The 17,770-nt window shown below is 42.0% G+C and overlaps 1 protein-coding gene across 6 annotated transcripts in view; it reads right to left on the bottom strand.

Moving 5' to 3' along the window:
• CPSF6 (cleavage and polyadenylation specific factor 6) overlaps positions 1–10,809 on the bottom strand; it is a 34,272-nt gene extending 23,463 nt beyond the window's left edge. For all 6 annotated transcript variants that reach the window (XM_066183219.1, XM_066183218.1, XM_066183220.1 and 3 more), the window contains exons 1-2: positions 10,682–10,809; positions 256–465 (exon numbers count right to left, since the gene is read on the bottom strand). In XM_066183219.1, coding sequence (XP_066039316.1) covers positions 256–465; positions 10,682–10,741 — 270 coding nt within the window. In that variant the 5' untranslated portion in view covers positions 10,742–10,809. The remainder of the gene's footprint in view (positions 1–255; positions 466–10,681) is intronic.
• Between the last annotated feature and the right edge of the window lie 6,961 nt (positions 10,810–17,770).

Below are 17,770 nucleotides of genomic sequence, written 5' to 3'. Positions count from 1 at the left end.
TTTATATTTACCAAAGACCTTCTTGATTCTTAAGACATCATGACAGGTCCAGACAGGCTCTCCAAATTTCAGATAAAAGGACGAATGGCCCCACAACCACAAATTAAAATTAAAGAAAATCAAACCAACAACAAAAACTGGGTTTTGATACTCATAGTATTTCATAGAAAACATTTTAAAGCACAAAAACTTTTCAAATAGTTACATCTATAATTAAAATTCCTGTCTACAACTAAACAGCAGTAAGATACTTACCCAAGTGAGATTTCCAATGTACAAGGCAATTCTCTTTCCAGTATACGTATAGACAACATTTGGTGCCGCTCCTTTACCTACATCATCCCCAACAGATGGTGGAAGAGAATCCATGTAATCACGATCCTCTGGAGCATCTCCATTATTTGCAGATGGAGAAATTACATCATCATATAAATCAATCTGATCATGCCCACCATATTCAGCCTCCTAAAATAAAAAAAGATTATAATTAATATTACTCTTAAAACTTATTGAAGCAAAAGTTGTGATAATTGCCATGTTCCACAGACACAGGAAGTATTATTGACCACCTACACACCATCCCTGCTGAAAAGCTAAGCACCGGTTTCATCCACATCAAAACATATAAAATTCTTATGATTCCTATTATATTCTAAACTTATGCAGAAAAAAATACTTCTGGCCACTGTTTTCCATTCCAATACTTTTGCACTAGTAATACTAAGCAGAAATCAAAAAATCCACAAACCCTAGTGCCAGACCTGTATACCACAGAATGCAGAACTGTCATGGTTTAATCCAAGATTGCAACTAAGTACCACACAGTTGCTTCCCCCCCTAGTGAGTACCACTCACTTCTCCGTCCCCAACCATTCTGTGGGATGGGTGAGAAAAATCAGAAAAAGGTAAAACAGTTTAAAAACTGAAATAAAATAAACTGCCAATCCCTGAGAAGTGATCGGCCCTTTCCACCCAACTCCCACTAGTTTATGTACTGGGCACGATGTTCTTCCATCTGATGCTTCCCTATAATACAGAAGGACTCATCCATAAACTAGGTACACTGCATCTCATTTTCTGAGATGGGGCTCCTTCAGCATGTGCTATCTCCTCCTCTGGTGACATTCTGAAATCTTTGTCTTCTAGACAGTCCATTATCATTTCCAAGATTCTTGGGCCACTGGGATTTCCTATTTGAGCTTATTATATGGTCACTGCAACCCACTTATTTCATGTAGAACCAGCTGCATGAAGTGTAGAGAAGACCCTCCCTTTGAACATTCAGATTAGCACTGGCAGTCACCAGGGAGCTGGAGGAGCTCCCAATCCCTTCCAAAGCAGCTCAAACCCCTAGATTAGACTCCAATATCTCTTTCAGCTGGAGTACAAGCCTCAGATATTCTGTATCCCCAGTTCCCGAAGAGAAGACTGGAGATGGACTGCAGTCTCCTGCCAGACACTGCAGGTACGGCCATTTGCCCTGGATGCAGTATAGAGCACATTTTTACATCTTGCCCTGCCCAGACTGGCCTGGGGGCTGTTGCATGAACTATGTCCCGTTTAATTTGTTCAAAAGCTTGCTGTTGCTCAGGGCCTCATTTGAAGTCATTCTTCTTCCAGGTCATTTGATAGAGAGGGCTTACAATTAGACTGCAATCTGAGTATGTGCACTCTCCAAAAACGCACATCACCTAAAAAAGCTTGTGTTTGCTTCTTACTAGTTGGTGGATACATTGCTGCAGTTTTGTTGATCACATCCACTGGCATCTGACAACATCCATCTTGCCATTTTACTCCTAAAAACTTAATCTCTCACGTAGGTCCCTTGACCTAACTATGGTTTATGGAATAATTTGGACTATTTTCTTCCCTTTCTCAAAAACTTCTGCTGCTATATGGTCCCACATGATGACATTATCAATGTATTGCAGGTGCTCCAGAGCTTCGCTCTGTTCCAATGCAGTCTGGATCACTCCATGGAATTGGTAGCGCCATGTTTCAATCCGAGGTGCTGCATTCCAGGTCAACTGGACATTCTTTTAAGTGAAAGCAAATTGTGGCCTGTCAAAGGTAGTGAAACACATTAGCAATGTCAGCTGTGGCAAACAACTTGGCAGCTTTTGACTGCAGCTCATGTTGGAGTTCCAGCAGGTCCACTATGGCAGCACTCAGCCACAGTGTGACTTCATCCAGGCCACCATAGCTCACTGTTAGTCTCTACTCTTCCTTATACTTTCACACTGGCTGTATGGTCCTGCTGATCACTGCTTAACTCTCCAGCTGATTTATCAGCTTTTGAACGGGAATCATGGAGTCTCAGTTGGTGCAATGCTGCTGCTGGTGCAATGCTATGAAAACGACCAGCACCTGTTCTGTGACCTTCAGCAAGCCAAACAGAAAGGTCCTCTGAGAGAACAGCAAGGCAGGCAGCTGCTTAACCTCTTCCACCTCCAAGGCAGTGGTACTGAACACCCACCAGTACACTTCTGAGTCCTTGAAATACTCTCTCCTAAGACAGCCAATGCCAGGCATGCACAGAACCTCCAGGCCAGACACAGGGGCTGCTTTTGCCACACATTCCCAGTCAGGCTCACTTCAGCCCCCAGTTCAGTCAGCTGTTGGGTTCCCCCTCTCACTCTTTCCAGAAATAGGTTCTGCCCTGGCAGAGCTGGATGGCACTGGGGTACCCTGTGCACTAGAGCCTTCCACTCCTGTGGGGCTGACGTGCCAGGCCACAGGATCCATACACTCCTGCAAACCCAGCATATGAAAATGGCATGCACTGGACAAGTTTCTGCCACAAGGGTCACATGCACTGGAATTCTTCTGGGTCTGTGGGTGACTGTGCACTGTCTGGGTCATAACAAAGGTACTGGATACCTCTGTGGTGACCCTGGGTGACATGGAACATCTGCCTTGAAGGGATGTCTTTCCTTCACACTCCACAGGAGTCACCTCCCAAAGGCTGAGGACTTGGGGCCCTTTGCCAATTGCCTTGTCAATGCCCCCTTCCTTAGAACATGATCCCAGCTGCTTGGTTTCCCTACTCTCTCATTCCAGGCTCCTAGCCCTGTTACCCAGCAGCCAAGCAGTCAGGTGATCACCTGCTCACCTGGGTGACGGCTGAAATCTCTTTGCATATGCCACGGCTCTCTCAGGGATAGAGATTGAGGGGCTGCCTCTTGTTCTGCCTCTTCCTCCTGCTCTTGTGATGGCCCTGCTTTGTTCTCCTTTACTAAACAAGCTCTCCTGCGTCCATTTCTTCTGGTGAAAAGGGGTGGCTGATACTGGCAGGGGCTGGTGCTCTGGTTCAGCTGCATCACCCGCTGCAAGGGTCTGAGCACCTGCAGCACCTGCCACCAAGGTCTGAGTAGTCACAGTGCCTTGTCACAGGGCTTGAGTAGCTGCAAATAGTTGTCTAACCCTAAACAGGACCTGGCACACAATCATGGTTCCTGGCAATAGGCCATGCTTGTTTCAGCATCCCAAGGATATTCAAAATGTTTAAGAGCTACTGCCATTAGCCTGGCAGAGAAGGGTAAGATGTGGGATCATATCACCTCCACAGGTTAACTCTCAGAGGATGAAAGGTAAAAGGTGAAATCATTAATAGTTTCCAATAGATCACTCACAAAGTACAAAGATGACAGCAGAGCTGAGTACAAGTAACAGATTACTTTCACAACCAGCAATTCTGTCGTATCATACACCAGTGCTCACAGGACCACTGAATGCCTTGTGTTAGAAGAAACCTTAAAGACCACCTAGTTCCAAACCCCTTGCTTGGGCAGGAATATCTTCCACTAGACCAGACTGGTTATATTAAAACACAACACAATAACCTTAGACCAGTTCCCATGGTTGATTAACAGCACAACAGGGAGCACACACTGGAAGTAAGGAGATAAACGATGGAGCTCTGAGAACAAGCAGAACAACTGAGAGAATAAAATCAACATTGTATCCAACAACTATTAAACTAATATAACAAATGCTTACAACAATTTTGTTCTAGAGTGTTCTAGTCAGATTTGTTGTTTCCTCAACCTGTCAAGCCCCACGATGGGTGACAAAGAAAGGGCTATTGTGGTTTAACTCCAGCTGGCCACTAAGTACCACACAGGCATTTGCTCACTCCATCCCCCAAACCCTGTGGAACAGGGGAAGAGAATCAGTGGAAAGGTAAAACCTATAGGTTGAGAGTGGAACAGTTTAATAACTGAAATAAAGTCAAATATAAAAATCACAACGGTGATGATGGAAAAGACAACAAAAAGAGATGAAATAATGCACAGGTGAGTCAAGCGATGCATAACCACAGCACTGACGCCCAGCACCCGCCGAGCAATGCTCCGCCCATCCACAGGCAGCTCTCGCCCCTCGGAGCCAACTTCCCCCAGTTCACTGCACTCTCATACCCGGCTCCAGAACAGAAACTGCCTCGCCAGGTTTTGGTATCAGAGATATTTCAGCATCCACTATGAATTTGTATCCAGAAACTCACAGAAGCATCCTAGACAGAATAGTTCAAGGTACCATACACGGCACCTAGAGAGAACCAAGCTGGATTCCACAAAACGCAGGCTGCAAAGCTGGCGATGTGCTGTAAACACAAGATACCCACAACCATGATCAAAAGATCCACTGTCTTGAAAATGTAAAAATATTATCAACTACTGCTCATACAGGGAAAGTGCAACTAAAACAAATAATATTAATTTTTTAAAAAATCCAACAGACAGGTAAACTGAGTTTTGGCATTGTCAATCAAGTACATTTAATCCTCAGTAAACTGCATTGTCCCAATAAACTTAAATAGAAAAATCTCTCTCTAAAGGTAAGCTTATCACAATTAAATTAAGGGTTTCTTATTTCACCTAGTCTATCCAGTTCTCCCCTTGATTCCTCCAATCACCATAGCCAATGAAATCAGGGACACAGAACTGCCTGAGACAGGCCTAAACATGACATCCTACAGCTGGATTAACATTGATGTCACAAGGCAATTAAGGAAGTCCTCTACTAAATGTGGAGTAACCCTAGTCATCTGTGTATATGAATGATGACTTCAGGGAAGTAGAACTTAGTCTTGGTAGACAGATGCAAAAACACAATCACCAAACTTAGAGCAGATGTATGTACACACTAACCTATCTCCCTGAGATCAGCATTGCCAAAACACCAGAGTGGGCAGCAGTCCACAGCACTCCTGCACTCCCCTAGAGACAAGAAACTCCTCTCAAACAGATCTTTTGTATCATATAGGCTTTCAGGTCTCCATCAGTGGAGAGAATTATTAAGGCAGCAGAGTCTGCAAGTAACTGAGAGGGGGGCAGGGCAGGCCCAATAGCATCAGTGTCTTAATTTACATAAAGACAAGAGAAAACATGATGTTGTTCACTAGAATTTCTTCTCACATCGCGCTGGTTTTGCATCCAGCATGGAATTAATTAATTTACCAGTCTGTCAGCAAGGTGTGTGCTTAGATGATTAAGAATGATCTGAACCAGCAACTCAAAGTGTAGACAGAAGAGAGGTGTCCCCTTAGATGTTGCACAAGAGCCAACAACCCCTTCTCCTTCATTCGTGTTCAGTGGAAACTTACCTAAACACACCCTTCCTTCCTAGATGCAGAAGAGGAAAAAAGTACAGGAAGTGTTACTTCTCTAGTCTCAGCAGTTTTGACCTCTTCCAACTTCCTTAGTTACAAGAAGGACATCAAGCATGAAGAGAAATTATTTCTCCTCAATTACTGTAACTCACAATCTTGTAGATAAACAGGCTAAGAAACCAAGTGACCACTGCTGTTCTGGTCCCCTCAAAAAGAAAATCAGGCAGCAATGCATTTCCAAAGTCTATGTTTTAACTAGATCACAGTCTGAAATACTTCATCATAAAATCAGGACTGAAATTCCACATTCTGTGCTAATAGATGGAATTGGGTGAAACATCCCCATATGAAAGCCATGAACACAAAGAACTTATATCCAGAAGGGACAAACGTAACACAGTATTTTCTTTTTGGAACTTAGTGGTCATACTCCTCTGAGCTGCAGAGAACCATTTACTTCCTTTGCAAATGCTGTTTTGGAAATGGCTTTTGCTGTTGTTAAGCAAAATTTCTTTAAGCTGTCCATATCCCTATTAGACTTGCTTTTGCTGCAGAACTTTGTCCAATTTAAGAGTTAAACACTAACGCCTCCAAAAACACATTTTAAAAAATCAGTGAGGTAAATAAAGTTTCATGAAGTATATTTACTGTTGTGGGGGGGGGGGGGGGGGAAAGAAAAACTAAACTATCCAGCTTTACCCCGCTTTTTTCACTCAAGTTACCATATTTGTGGTCAAAAACTCTAAACACATCAGTATCCTCACTGAAAAAAAAAAATGTTGGTCCTGAAGAATAACAAGTTAAAGACAAAACAAAAATCTTTCTGGTCTTGATTAACTGTCTGAACACACAAACTGGAACATTAACAAAAAAGGCAGCATTTGATATTTCTAAGGTGGCAAACTGCCTATGGCAGAAGGAGACAAGTTTGTTCAACCACAGGATTCATATTTACTCTACAAGCCCAAATGCTCTTGGCCCTACAACCGGCACAACACTAAAATCTAAGCAACCTGATCCCTTGTAACTAAAAATTACAGAGTAATCGCAGAGTTACAAAGAATAACTAAAAATTCACAAGTAGTCAAAAATGCAAACTAAACATAAGTAGTATCACTGTTCACAGGTGCCAGATAAGAAGGTCTGAAGTTTTTCTGAAGCTTGATATTTACCAATATACAGAAGGTATGTCTTCCCAGACCACTAAATGCTATCTTTTATTATTTATCACACACAAAAAAATTCCTTTGTGTCACAGATCTGAAGTCAAGACAGTCACTAACACATTCCTAAGATACTGTAGTTTTCAGATAATTAGCCTCTTAACTGTTTATTCCATCTAAATCAGATTTATTATCCAGTTACATAATACAAAATGAAAAGTCTTTCATTCCTAATTTGCTAGCATTTAAATATCAAAATAAATCATTACAGGCATGTTTACACATATCCACAATGCAACTATCCAAGTTCACTCTTTAAGACTATAAAAAAAGCAAGCACCTTTTCCACAGCATCAACATGATATCCTTAAATTCTTTGCATCCTCTTTCTGATCAGAAATACTTTTGTATGTATACGTGTGTAGAAAGTTTTTACTGTTTAACTACATGCACGAGCACATGTGGAAAAAAATCCCCAAGCTTGAAAATGCAAAGCTCATCAGGGAACTCGACAACCATGGTCAAATCTTCATGACCATAAAAAAGCAACCCAGTTTGCTGGCCAAACTGGCAGGCAGCCTCAAGTCAGACCCAAACTGGCCTGCACTAGCTATTATCTCTGTACCACACAGCAATATTGCAGGGTTTTGCGTATAAAACCACACCCTGATATTTGCTAAAGCACCCCAACCTTACTGAAGGTCTTCCGCCCTTGAGAGAATGCCATCCTCAGCTATTTGTATGCAGGTAACAGTTCTAACAAGCATCACAGATCTCAGTCTCTTCAAGAGCAAGATGTGTAACATGTAGGGAGATGCTCAAGGTAAAATATTCCATGCAACACCCATTTCCAACAGGGCACAAGCAATGCATGCAGGAACTACTACATTTATGAGGCTATCATCTCAAAATGAGACCGTAAATAAACAGAAAACACTGCTGGATGGGGAAGTCAGCTTAGAAGAAAAAAATGAAAAGTTACTCAGCCAAGTTCTTCAAGAAAACGACAAAAAAAAAGAAACCACAATTTAAACAAAAATGTAATTGGTCAGAGCCAAATTGACTAAAGCTGTTAGCCCAAGGACATAAAACATTATTACGATGAACAATATGTTAATAAAAGAGTAAGAGGTAACCTGAGAGACAATGAGCTTCAGGTGGAATAGGAAAGATGCATTTTCACTCAGAAGATCTGGTATCAAGTTAGTCAGCTCCCTGGAACCAACACTAAATACAATCCAAGACAGTTTACAGCTGTCATCCATCTTAGCCAGCTTGGAAACCCATGGCTATGTGGTCTTTATTTCACCTTTATAACCTATGGTTCATTTAGCACTAATCAAGCAGAACATCCCTACCCTCCTCCTACTTGGAAAAAAGGCATTTTAAAAATCCCAGAATAGCCTCAAGGATGAGTACCTTGAGACAGAGAACAAGACAAAACAACCAAGGGAAATTTATCCAGTCACAAGTCCTAAATAAGGGTTAACTCCAGGTGCAAACAAAAATTTTGCCCCAGTTTATGTATAAATACAGTTATATACAGCATCCAGAAGAACAGCAAGCTCCACAGAATATTCTTCAGTTCCTGTTACTGCCAAAACCAGTGGAAAGGGTTTCTATAGTCCAATTTAAAAAATATTAGTAAGTCACGTTAATGTAGAACAAGAAAATCAAAAAACAAATTCATTTAACAGTTAAAGACAATTTATTCTCCAAATATGTTGTCAAATGCCCTTTACATAAACAAATTAATAATGCAAATCACTTTCTCCCTAAAGCATTTTCTTAATTGTCATCTTCACACATCCACAGAACTATGTTCCATCTTATCTATTCAAGCTGTCAGCTTCAAATCAGGAACAGCAACTCATGAATAAAAGTTTCTAGACAACCTTTCTCAATGATGTCAGAATTAAGTGGTAGTAACTAATACAACTCGCCTTCTTTAATATATGACAGAAGGAAATGAAAAGTGCAAAGGCATCAATCTCTCATAGTAAAACTTTAATATTGTATCAAGACTTGCTCAGTTCAACAATATTACTTTAAATAGAAAGCCACAGAAATGAAATTTGGAAAAGAATGACCAGCAGTTTTTTGGGGCTATGTGACACAGACAAAAATGCAGAAGAAAACCCCCTGAAACAAACAAACAAACAAAACCCTCAAATTCAGGCTGATGGAAAAAGGGCACTATCCTCTTCTCACCTTTCTGCCCTATATTTTGCAACATTTATGAACTGAAGCAACAGACTGCAGAAACACAAATCCAACAGGGAACCAGCTGGGGTGAATACAGGGAAAAAAGCAAAAGGGTTTCCTGCCTGCTGGATTAAGCTAAACTAAATTATCACAAGATTTTCTTCATTCATACCACCATGGTTATAGAGAATATCGGCAGTAATGACGACCTGAGTAGACCAGGACTGTGTGAGTGAAACATATCATCCCCATCACGTTTGTTCTGGCACTATCTCTTCACACGATACTTACAGCACATAGTTGCTCTACTCTGAGGGCTTCTGCACATATGAATTTACACAAACACTACCAGATTCAAGCAAGGGTTTGTCCCCGAAAATTTTGTTTTGTTGCCAGTTTTATCTAGAATTGATTAAACCAAATTCAAGCTATCACAGAATCTCAAAAAATGTACTCTTCTGCTAAATGGTGCCAGTCCTAGGGCTCATTCCTGTTTAAATTCATATAGTGGGTCTTCAACTGTAAGGGAGAAACCTTCACATGCACACAAACTAAGAGCAAATCAGTGCTTTTCATCATCTCCTTTTAGTATGGCATTCTTTCATAGTACACCTTTACGAAATTATTAATACTTGGAATTACCGTATAAATCGACATCTGAAGAACTAGTCTTCTGAGAACGCTACAAGTTGCTGAGAAAGTTACAATTTACCTGTGAATCCCAAAGCCATTACCTATTTGTCAGTTCACTGTTGGGCAAGCCGGCATACAGCCGGGCCCCGCAAGTCCAGTTGTTCCCGGTTATTTATGCTCTAGGGCAGGAACAAAGCAATCTGGGGCAACTCAACCCGGAGAAGAGCAGGGCCCGCTAACAGGACAGATGGCATGCAAAACTGATATAAACATCGCAAACCCCCCACCCCCCCAAAAAAAAACCAAAACCAAACAAACAAACCAAACCCACCACCAACAAAAAACTATAAAAGTGGCCTAGTTATAATCCAGAAAAGCTGTTTATTTCATCCGAATTTCCTCAACAAAATACGAAGTCGTCCTCTAAAAAAGGCTTGCGCCACTTTTTAAAATGGAAGACAATAACCAATAAGAGAAACAAAAAGCGAAAACATAAAAAGCCCGACACTTTCTCCAGCGCTGCAGAATAAAGCCGCACTGGTTCCGCCTCCCCCGCAGAGCGCGGCCGAGCAGCAGCCACCGCTCGGCGGCTTTTTGATTCATCTGCGAACAATGGCAGCGCTTCCCCTCGGCCGCCGGCGGGAAGGGGCCGCTCTCCCCGCCGCATCCGGGAGGGTCCCGTCCGCCGCGCCGGCGCGGGAGAGCCCTCTGGAGCGGCCCCTGAGAAGGAAAGGCAGAGAGGGAAGAAGGCTGGTAGGAAACGAAAAAGCGAGGGAAGGAGGGAAGGAAGGAAGGCGCTCGCCCCCGGCGCGTCCAGCCCGCCGGCAGCAGCGCCTCTCACGCCAGGCGCGCTCTCCGCACGGCCGGGCCCGCCGCCGGCACCCGCGGCCCGGGCGTGAGGCCGCGCCCGCCCCGGCCCCGCGCAGCCCCGCGCTCGGCGGCGGCGGGAGCGCCCGAACAATGGCGGCGGCGCGGCCGCCGCGCTGAGGGCCCGGCAGGCGGCGCGGCTACCAAGGCGGGAGAGGGAGGGGAGCGGAGCGGAGAGGCCGAGGCCGCGGGCCGCGCGTACCTGGTTGAACTCCTCGCCCACATCGGCGTAGATGTCGATGTGGTCCACGCCGTCCGCCATGGTCCCACCCGGGGCCGCCGCCAGCCGCGCCCGGCTCCCGAGCCGCCGCCGGGAGGGGGAGGGAGCGGCGAGGCGGAGCGCGGCGTCACTTCCGCGGCGGCGCGGCCAGGCTTCCGCCGGCGGCCAGCGCCGGGCCGCTCCTCCCGCCCCGCCCCGGCCCGGCCCGCCCCGGGCGCTCCCCGCCCGCCGGGGCCGCCTCACGCTGTTGGCCGGCCCGGCCCTGCTCGGGGGGGCTGTGCCGTGCCGTGCCTGGCGGGGAGGTCTGTGTCGATGCTGCGGGGTGCAGGTTCCTGTGCCGCACTGCCTCGCTCCGAGGAAGGGAGCTCCAGCGCAGTCACAGCGCTCAGTAGCCCAGGACCGTAATTACCGGCTGAAAAATGAGCGCCGTGCTGCGTCTTCAAACCAGCGGCGCGCTGGGCTCAGGAGCGCGATGAAACGTGCGGAAAGGACACAACAGAGGCACACGCAGACCTGCATTTAGCCTGGGCCCTCCGCTGTGCTGCTGCGGAGCTCTCTTTTAACATCACAAAGTGAAGATAATTAGTGTTGTTCTTCAAATCAAGCGTTGTTCTTTTTTTCGGTGTTAGTTTTTTTGTTTATTTTTGTTGTGCATTCAGGACTGTTAAGGTTGCAGGACAGCTTCAAATTAATTTTGAATGAATGTTCTGTTACCCAGATCCATGTTTAAGTTCCAGGTGATTTTTAGAAACAACATCTCCTGGTACATAAAGCGCAGTGCACATAATGCTCTACATAATAGATTATGTTCTGCTTTGTACATTATGTTCCACATCCAAAAATAAACCTGTTGTTTTTTTTTTTTAGTTTATCACGAGCTGACAATAAGAAGCCCATGCTTCTCAGACTGAATTAAAATAATGTAAAAACATCACTGCCATGAATCAAAATGTTATTTTTAGCTTGACTCAAATTTTTTGTTTCATGACTGTTAGTACTTCACAGTGTGTGGATCAGCATCCAGTGTCCTGACTTCATCTTGGGTCCTGGACTTGTGTGCAGATCATCCCTGTCTATGTTGCAATCCCACACTGAAGTGCCCTTGGAAAAGAAATATGAATAGACTAAAAAATAGCTAAACAATCAGAGATCAAAACAAGGGATATGTTGTGGAGCACATCTGCTGACAGTCTAGATATATTTCAGGTATGGAGATGCTTGGGTTATTCCTGGTGTTGTTATCCAACTTGTGACATGATAAATTTGTCAGCTGCAGATCTTGTGTCATTCCTGCTGTTAATTCTGGAAGACAGAAATACTACATTTAAGGTTGTTTTTATTGGAGTTTCCTGGTTAGACGGACTAGCAGATTGTAAGCCCTTTGGTAAAGTTCGGAGTATCACCTGAAAAAAACATTTTAGAGGTGGCTGTTAGGAGCAAACAAACATGACATCTTAACTGAACTTCTAGAGTTGGTTATGATTATGATTTACACTACTACATTTGATCACAGATTAGAAGTACATGTTCTCATCTGTGAATGCACAAGTTGCTGGTGAATGAAATGATTGATTGGTTTTGCAAGGAGAATTCAATCTTCTGGATTTCTCACAATCCATACAGGTACTGTTAAAGTATTAAGATCTAATTGAGTTCACATACTTGCCTAATGGTGGACTGATTTAGTAACTAGTCCTCTTGAGAATAAAGTGGACAGTTCTAGTTTATACTAGAGAATAAACTGTGACAGTTACCACTCCTGGCCATGCTAAATAAAATTGCTGAAATCAAGAAAACCTAAGCCCTTGCTATCCTAATAATCAGATTAAAAAGTAACAGTGGATAGTAGGTCGTGTGCAATTGCATGTTTTATATTCATCTGAGTATTATCCATAGATAGTTTTAAAGGGTGAGGAAATGAAATATGAATGAAAAAGTCATCATCATCACCTTAGAACCACCTCAAGGATTACCACTAGCATTTGAGCGATCTCATCTGGGGCCTTTGAGGAGGCAGGAAAAGACATCAGCCTCTGCTTTGCTCTTTGTGATAGTGAAAGGTGATCAGTGAAGCCCTTGGACCCCCATATGCTGTGTTTCATGCTCAGGGGGCTTTTCCACTTTGGAGCCTTTTTTAATAGTTTGACTTGCTAGATTTATTGTCCACAGTCTTTTACAGAATAGATTATGATAATTTTTATTCTTGTATGTGTATTACTAAGCAAATTCTGTAGGCAGTGCAGGAGACTAAATATTATGCAAGCTGTTCTATTTATTTTCTGTTGTGTTTTCATTCTTTCCATGAGTAGACTTACTAAATGTGTCTTCCTCTTTCTTCTGGTCATCAATAGCTTTTTTGTGAATTACTGTGCCTCAAGGGAGCAACTTCAGAGTTGATCCACTCCAGTGAAAATGTTAATGCTTTATGCATTGTACACATTAAAATTATTTAGACAAAATGTAGGAGGCTGATGTGAAGCAGGACTTGAAACACAAATATGATCATAAGAGAAAGAATTCTTGGCAGGACAACATGGTCTTGGAGAAGTGTCCTCCTAAGTTTTGTTGGGACAGCAAGAGCCACTACTCATGAAGTAATCACACACCTTCCAAACCCTTAGCCAACCATGGGAATAAATGGCAGCAGGTGAACTGGTGTCTTCCTTCCGTTGTTCTTTCACACCCTGGGGTGTTCTGTTGTTTGATGGCAACAGCTGGAGCTCCCTTAATAGCAAAAGAAGTGGGAAAAAGGACTGTAGCAGTTCTGCAAAAGAAGGTAGCCTACAGGTCCCTGTTTCTCATGGATACACAAAAACCTATTTATTTGTGTATTGTTCTTTTGTTCTCTTGTGCTGTTAATGATGCAAATTCAGATATAATCCTCATTCTGTACATAATGGTTCTCTGAGGACCTTGTGACACACATCTTGTTAGCAAACAGAACTCTCCATACCTTCCTCTTCAAATCATTTCAGACCATTTTCTACTAGGATGTTCCTGCTGCCAGACAAAGGGGAGGAGTGCTATTTTCCCAACCCTTTGTATTGTATGTGATTATCTCAAAAATATTTAAATATATTACATTAGTTAAGAGTGGCAGAATCAGTTTCAATATAATATAATAGCGTTTTTAAACATTAACCTTGCCAATATCAACATGGCAAAAATACATATTTATATTTAAAAAAATAAATTTATGTAGAATTTGCCTGAGGAATCAAGACTGAGAATGGGGCAGGAATTTTCAAATAGACTTTTATTTCAATATCAGCATAAACTGTTCATGCAGTAATGTTATAGGCATCAAAATGAAAAGATAAGCTATAAAAAAGTGCAGTGTTAATCAGGATAGTGCTCAAAATCAGAAGAGACCTCAGCTTAGTTGAGAAATGCAGTGTATGTTTTGTTGTATGAACTTGTGTCCTAGCTATATCAGTCCAACTGCAATGAATATGTTTTGTTCCTTTATTTGTAGTCCTGAAGGCTTTGATCTTTCCAAATCCTTTTGGAGCCACTCTGCAAGCCCTTTTATTGTTTTTCTCCCAGTAAAGTAATCCAGATGGTAAAAGTCTGTACACTCTAAGCTGTAAAAAATTGTCTTTTCCACTGAAATACCTTAGTTTATAAAACTCCACAGACAAAAATTGAGGAAAAAAAAAGTTGTATTCAAAATGAGATGGCAAATGGCACAAATCTGCATATTTTCTTTCAGAGGCCAAAATTTCAGATTTTGTTAACTCTTGCATAACTGCAGGCTGACATGAAAAGAGACAATTGTGTTTCCACAAAGGTAACAACAGCTTGTGCTGGGAAAGGGGGAATATTACCTCATCTTTTGGTTGCAGCTCACAGTTAGATTGGATTAAGTGTAATATAAAACTACATCCAAAGGGCATCTACAAGAACTCCTACTGACATAGCTATTGTTGGAAAATAGCTGGCATTATTCATCGCTTGCTCAGAGTTGTCTTTTTATAGGTATTCAATTGTTTTGGGATATACATGTGAGCATTGTGTTCCATCTTTTTTCCCCTCTATAAGTGCCTGTCAGTCTGCTGATTCTCTTGATTCAACTGTTCACTCTCTGATGATTTAGAGCCAGGTTGAAAATTATGGCTAATCAGGATATGATTTGCAAATGGTATGCATATTCTAACCCTCAAGGCAGAAAAGTGTATTAGAGAAGGTAAGTATAGTGCAAAAGGTGGTAATAAATTCAATTGCCTCATTTGAATCCACTTTCATATGAACTGCTAATCAGAGGGCTCAGTTACTTTCAGAAAAAGTATGAAATTGAATTTCCAACTTAATATCACATCCTGTTTGTTGATAGCTTCCCTTTGCCTTGTTTAAAAACCTGCCTCCAAAATTTCATTTTTACCCTGAAGATTGTCACTAATCGATTTTTTGCAATACCTTTCTGCAGTTCAACTCCTCTCCTAAATTGATTGAAACCTCCTAAACATGTTAACTGCATTAAACACATCTTTCTCTGAATTGGCTGTATGCATATACAATAAAGGAACAGCAGCATGAAGACCACTTTAAGATGTTCTTTGATATTTCAAAGAATTTAAGCTCAAGGATAACTTTGGTACATCGTTCCTGTTGACTTCTGATACCAGGAGTCACTCTGAATTTGGATAAAATCTCCACTGCTCACTCCTGCATTGTATGTGCCTTAGTGCTTTGAGCACAGGCTGGCACAAGTCTGTTCTCCAGGCTTCCTCTTTGTCAAGCTCAGCTGTTTAGAGCTAGAGTTTCAGAGAAACCTCCTCCATAATATTCAGGTTTGGGTTTTTTTAAACTCGAATACTTCCAGATTTCAGGAGGCGCAGTATCTATCATTGCTGTGTTACAAATAAGCAGAATTAGTCTGGAACTGGAAAGCAATGTATCTTATTCAAAGAGCAGGCCAACCTTCTCACTTTGGCCCTGATCCACATCTCTGCAGCTCTGCTGAGTGATGTTCACGTGAGCACACAGCAAGGGTCAGAGAGGACATGCCCCTGCCTGTGCCCTCTGTGAGCTCATCACTCCTGATACAGGGATGGTATAGCAGGTGCCAACCCCTATTCCCACTGCTGGGATTGCACCAGAAAAGCTGAGTGTCTCATTTATGTCACCAAGATTTTGAGAAGAGGCTGTTCCATTTGTACCACTGACATTTTCAGGAGTGGCTGTGCTGGGGTATGGTAGGCAGGTGCAGTGGGACGGGCTGTGCAAGGTACCTTTGCAGAAGTGCTACAGGGAGCAGGGACCGTCCTGTCATTTGCAGCTTTCACAGGGACCATCCTGCCTGCAGAGACAGCAGAGAGGAATGAAGGGTCAAGTTTTCCTTCCAACAATCACTAAGAGTGCCAGGGACATGAGGCTGCACAGATAGCCAGGGGGTTTGGTCTTGAGGATACCACAAATAAATAACTATTGTAAGCCCCACGGCATCTTCTTGCTGCCCTACAAATCAGAGACTTGCCCCAGAGGAGGAGCATCAACTGCTGCCTACACCATGAAACAATTATGTGTGCACTGATTACAGTTGTTACAGGACAGAGGTTTAGATTTAAACACCACAAAGGGAAGCAAATAAGCAGAATATGAATTGATGAAAGCCATGTGCACCATTGAGCTGATACCACCAGGCTTACTGTCAGAATACTTGCATGTCATACAGCAAAGTTTTGGTTTCCCAGGCCTCTCTCAAGGACTACTTCAGCATTGTTTCCATGGGTCTGAATAGAACATCCTTTTGCTATTAACAGCTTAGTGGCAGAAAAGTATTCCTTATTCTCAACAAGGTTATTTCTTTAAGAATTTTCAGGGTATCTTAGGAATTAAGAATTTGCATATGTAATAATTAACTTCTGGGATAGAAGGTCTCATTCTGAATTAGCCCAAATTCATTTTGAGTCACATAAAACACACAAAATGCTCATAAATATGTAGCATTTTCCCAACACTTTAAATCTGTTTTTGTTATATAATTTACAAGTATAACAATTCATTCATTAACTCTCCCTCTGTAAGTTAGGTAAGAATACCATGATATTTATTTTAATCAAAAGGAGACATTTGAGCTCAAATTTCCAAAAGCACCTATTGAATTTGTGAGAATCGGACATCTGGAATGTCAGTCATTGAAGTACCAGCAGTAGTCAGGAAACACTGGTGAAATTTAGCATCTTTATATTCTTGAGTCGCTCAAAATGAATGGACATTTTAAAAAATATTGATTTTTGTCTTCCTGTAGGTGTGAGGCCACAAGATATCATTACTAAAAATAACCAAAACAACCTAGAAAGTTTCAGAATTAGTGGAAGAACACCTCAATCAATGAAAAAAATCACAAAAAAAATGTAATTTGACTAATTTAAAATTGAAGTAACTAAATATAAACTCCTGGTTTGTGGCTGGAATCTATTTGGGATAACTGAAGAGGAGCAAACTGGGTGAACAGTTGGGAATCTATTAGAAGAAAGATCTCATCCTAGTATTAATCCAATACTTTACTGCAAGAGAAAAAACCCAGTACCTATAATTGTAATTTTGTTTTATATGTGTGTCTTTATTCCTTTTCTTTATTTTCAAGTCGAAATATATAATTTTATTATGAACTGAGCACATATATATTAGGAGCAATGGAGAATTTCACAGACAAAAATAAAAGAAATTGTATCTGTGTTTCAGGTAGGAGTTATGTCTCCGTCAGACATTTTGCATTGAATTAAAAATCAGACATGAAAGAATAAAAAAAAAAAGGAGGAAAAAAGGCAAGACATATCAGAAAATGTGCAGTTTGTCAGCCACATTAAAATGGCTCTAATGGCTGTTTCTATGGCAACTAAAAATGATTGGCTCTGATGATAAACTCACTATTTTTTTAAAAATTTTTTTTTAGCAGAAGCAGTAAGGTTGCTGTCTACTGCCACACACTCCAAGTGATATTCTCTGCCCAAGGCTGAACATGTAAAGATTCAGTATCACCACTATATAATTTCGAACAGATGAACTGCAACAGCTTTTAGTTGACAGGATTTCATCCATGATAGAGACTCAATTGCTCTGCCCTGA

Source organism: Chamaea fasciata, unplaced genomic scaffold, assembly GCF_029207755.1.
Source record: "Chamaea fasciata isolate MVZ Bird 193981 ecotype frontalis unplaced genomic scaffold, bChaFas1.0.hap1 SCAF_5, whole genome shotgun sequence".
Classification (NCBI taxonomy): domain Eukaryota; kingdom Metazoa; phylum Chordata; class Aves; order Passeriformes; family Sylviidae; genus Chamaea; species Chamaea fasciata.
This window is presented reverse-complemented; position numbering and strand designations above follow the sequence as displayed.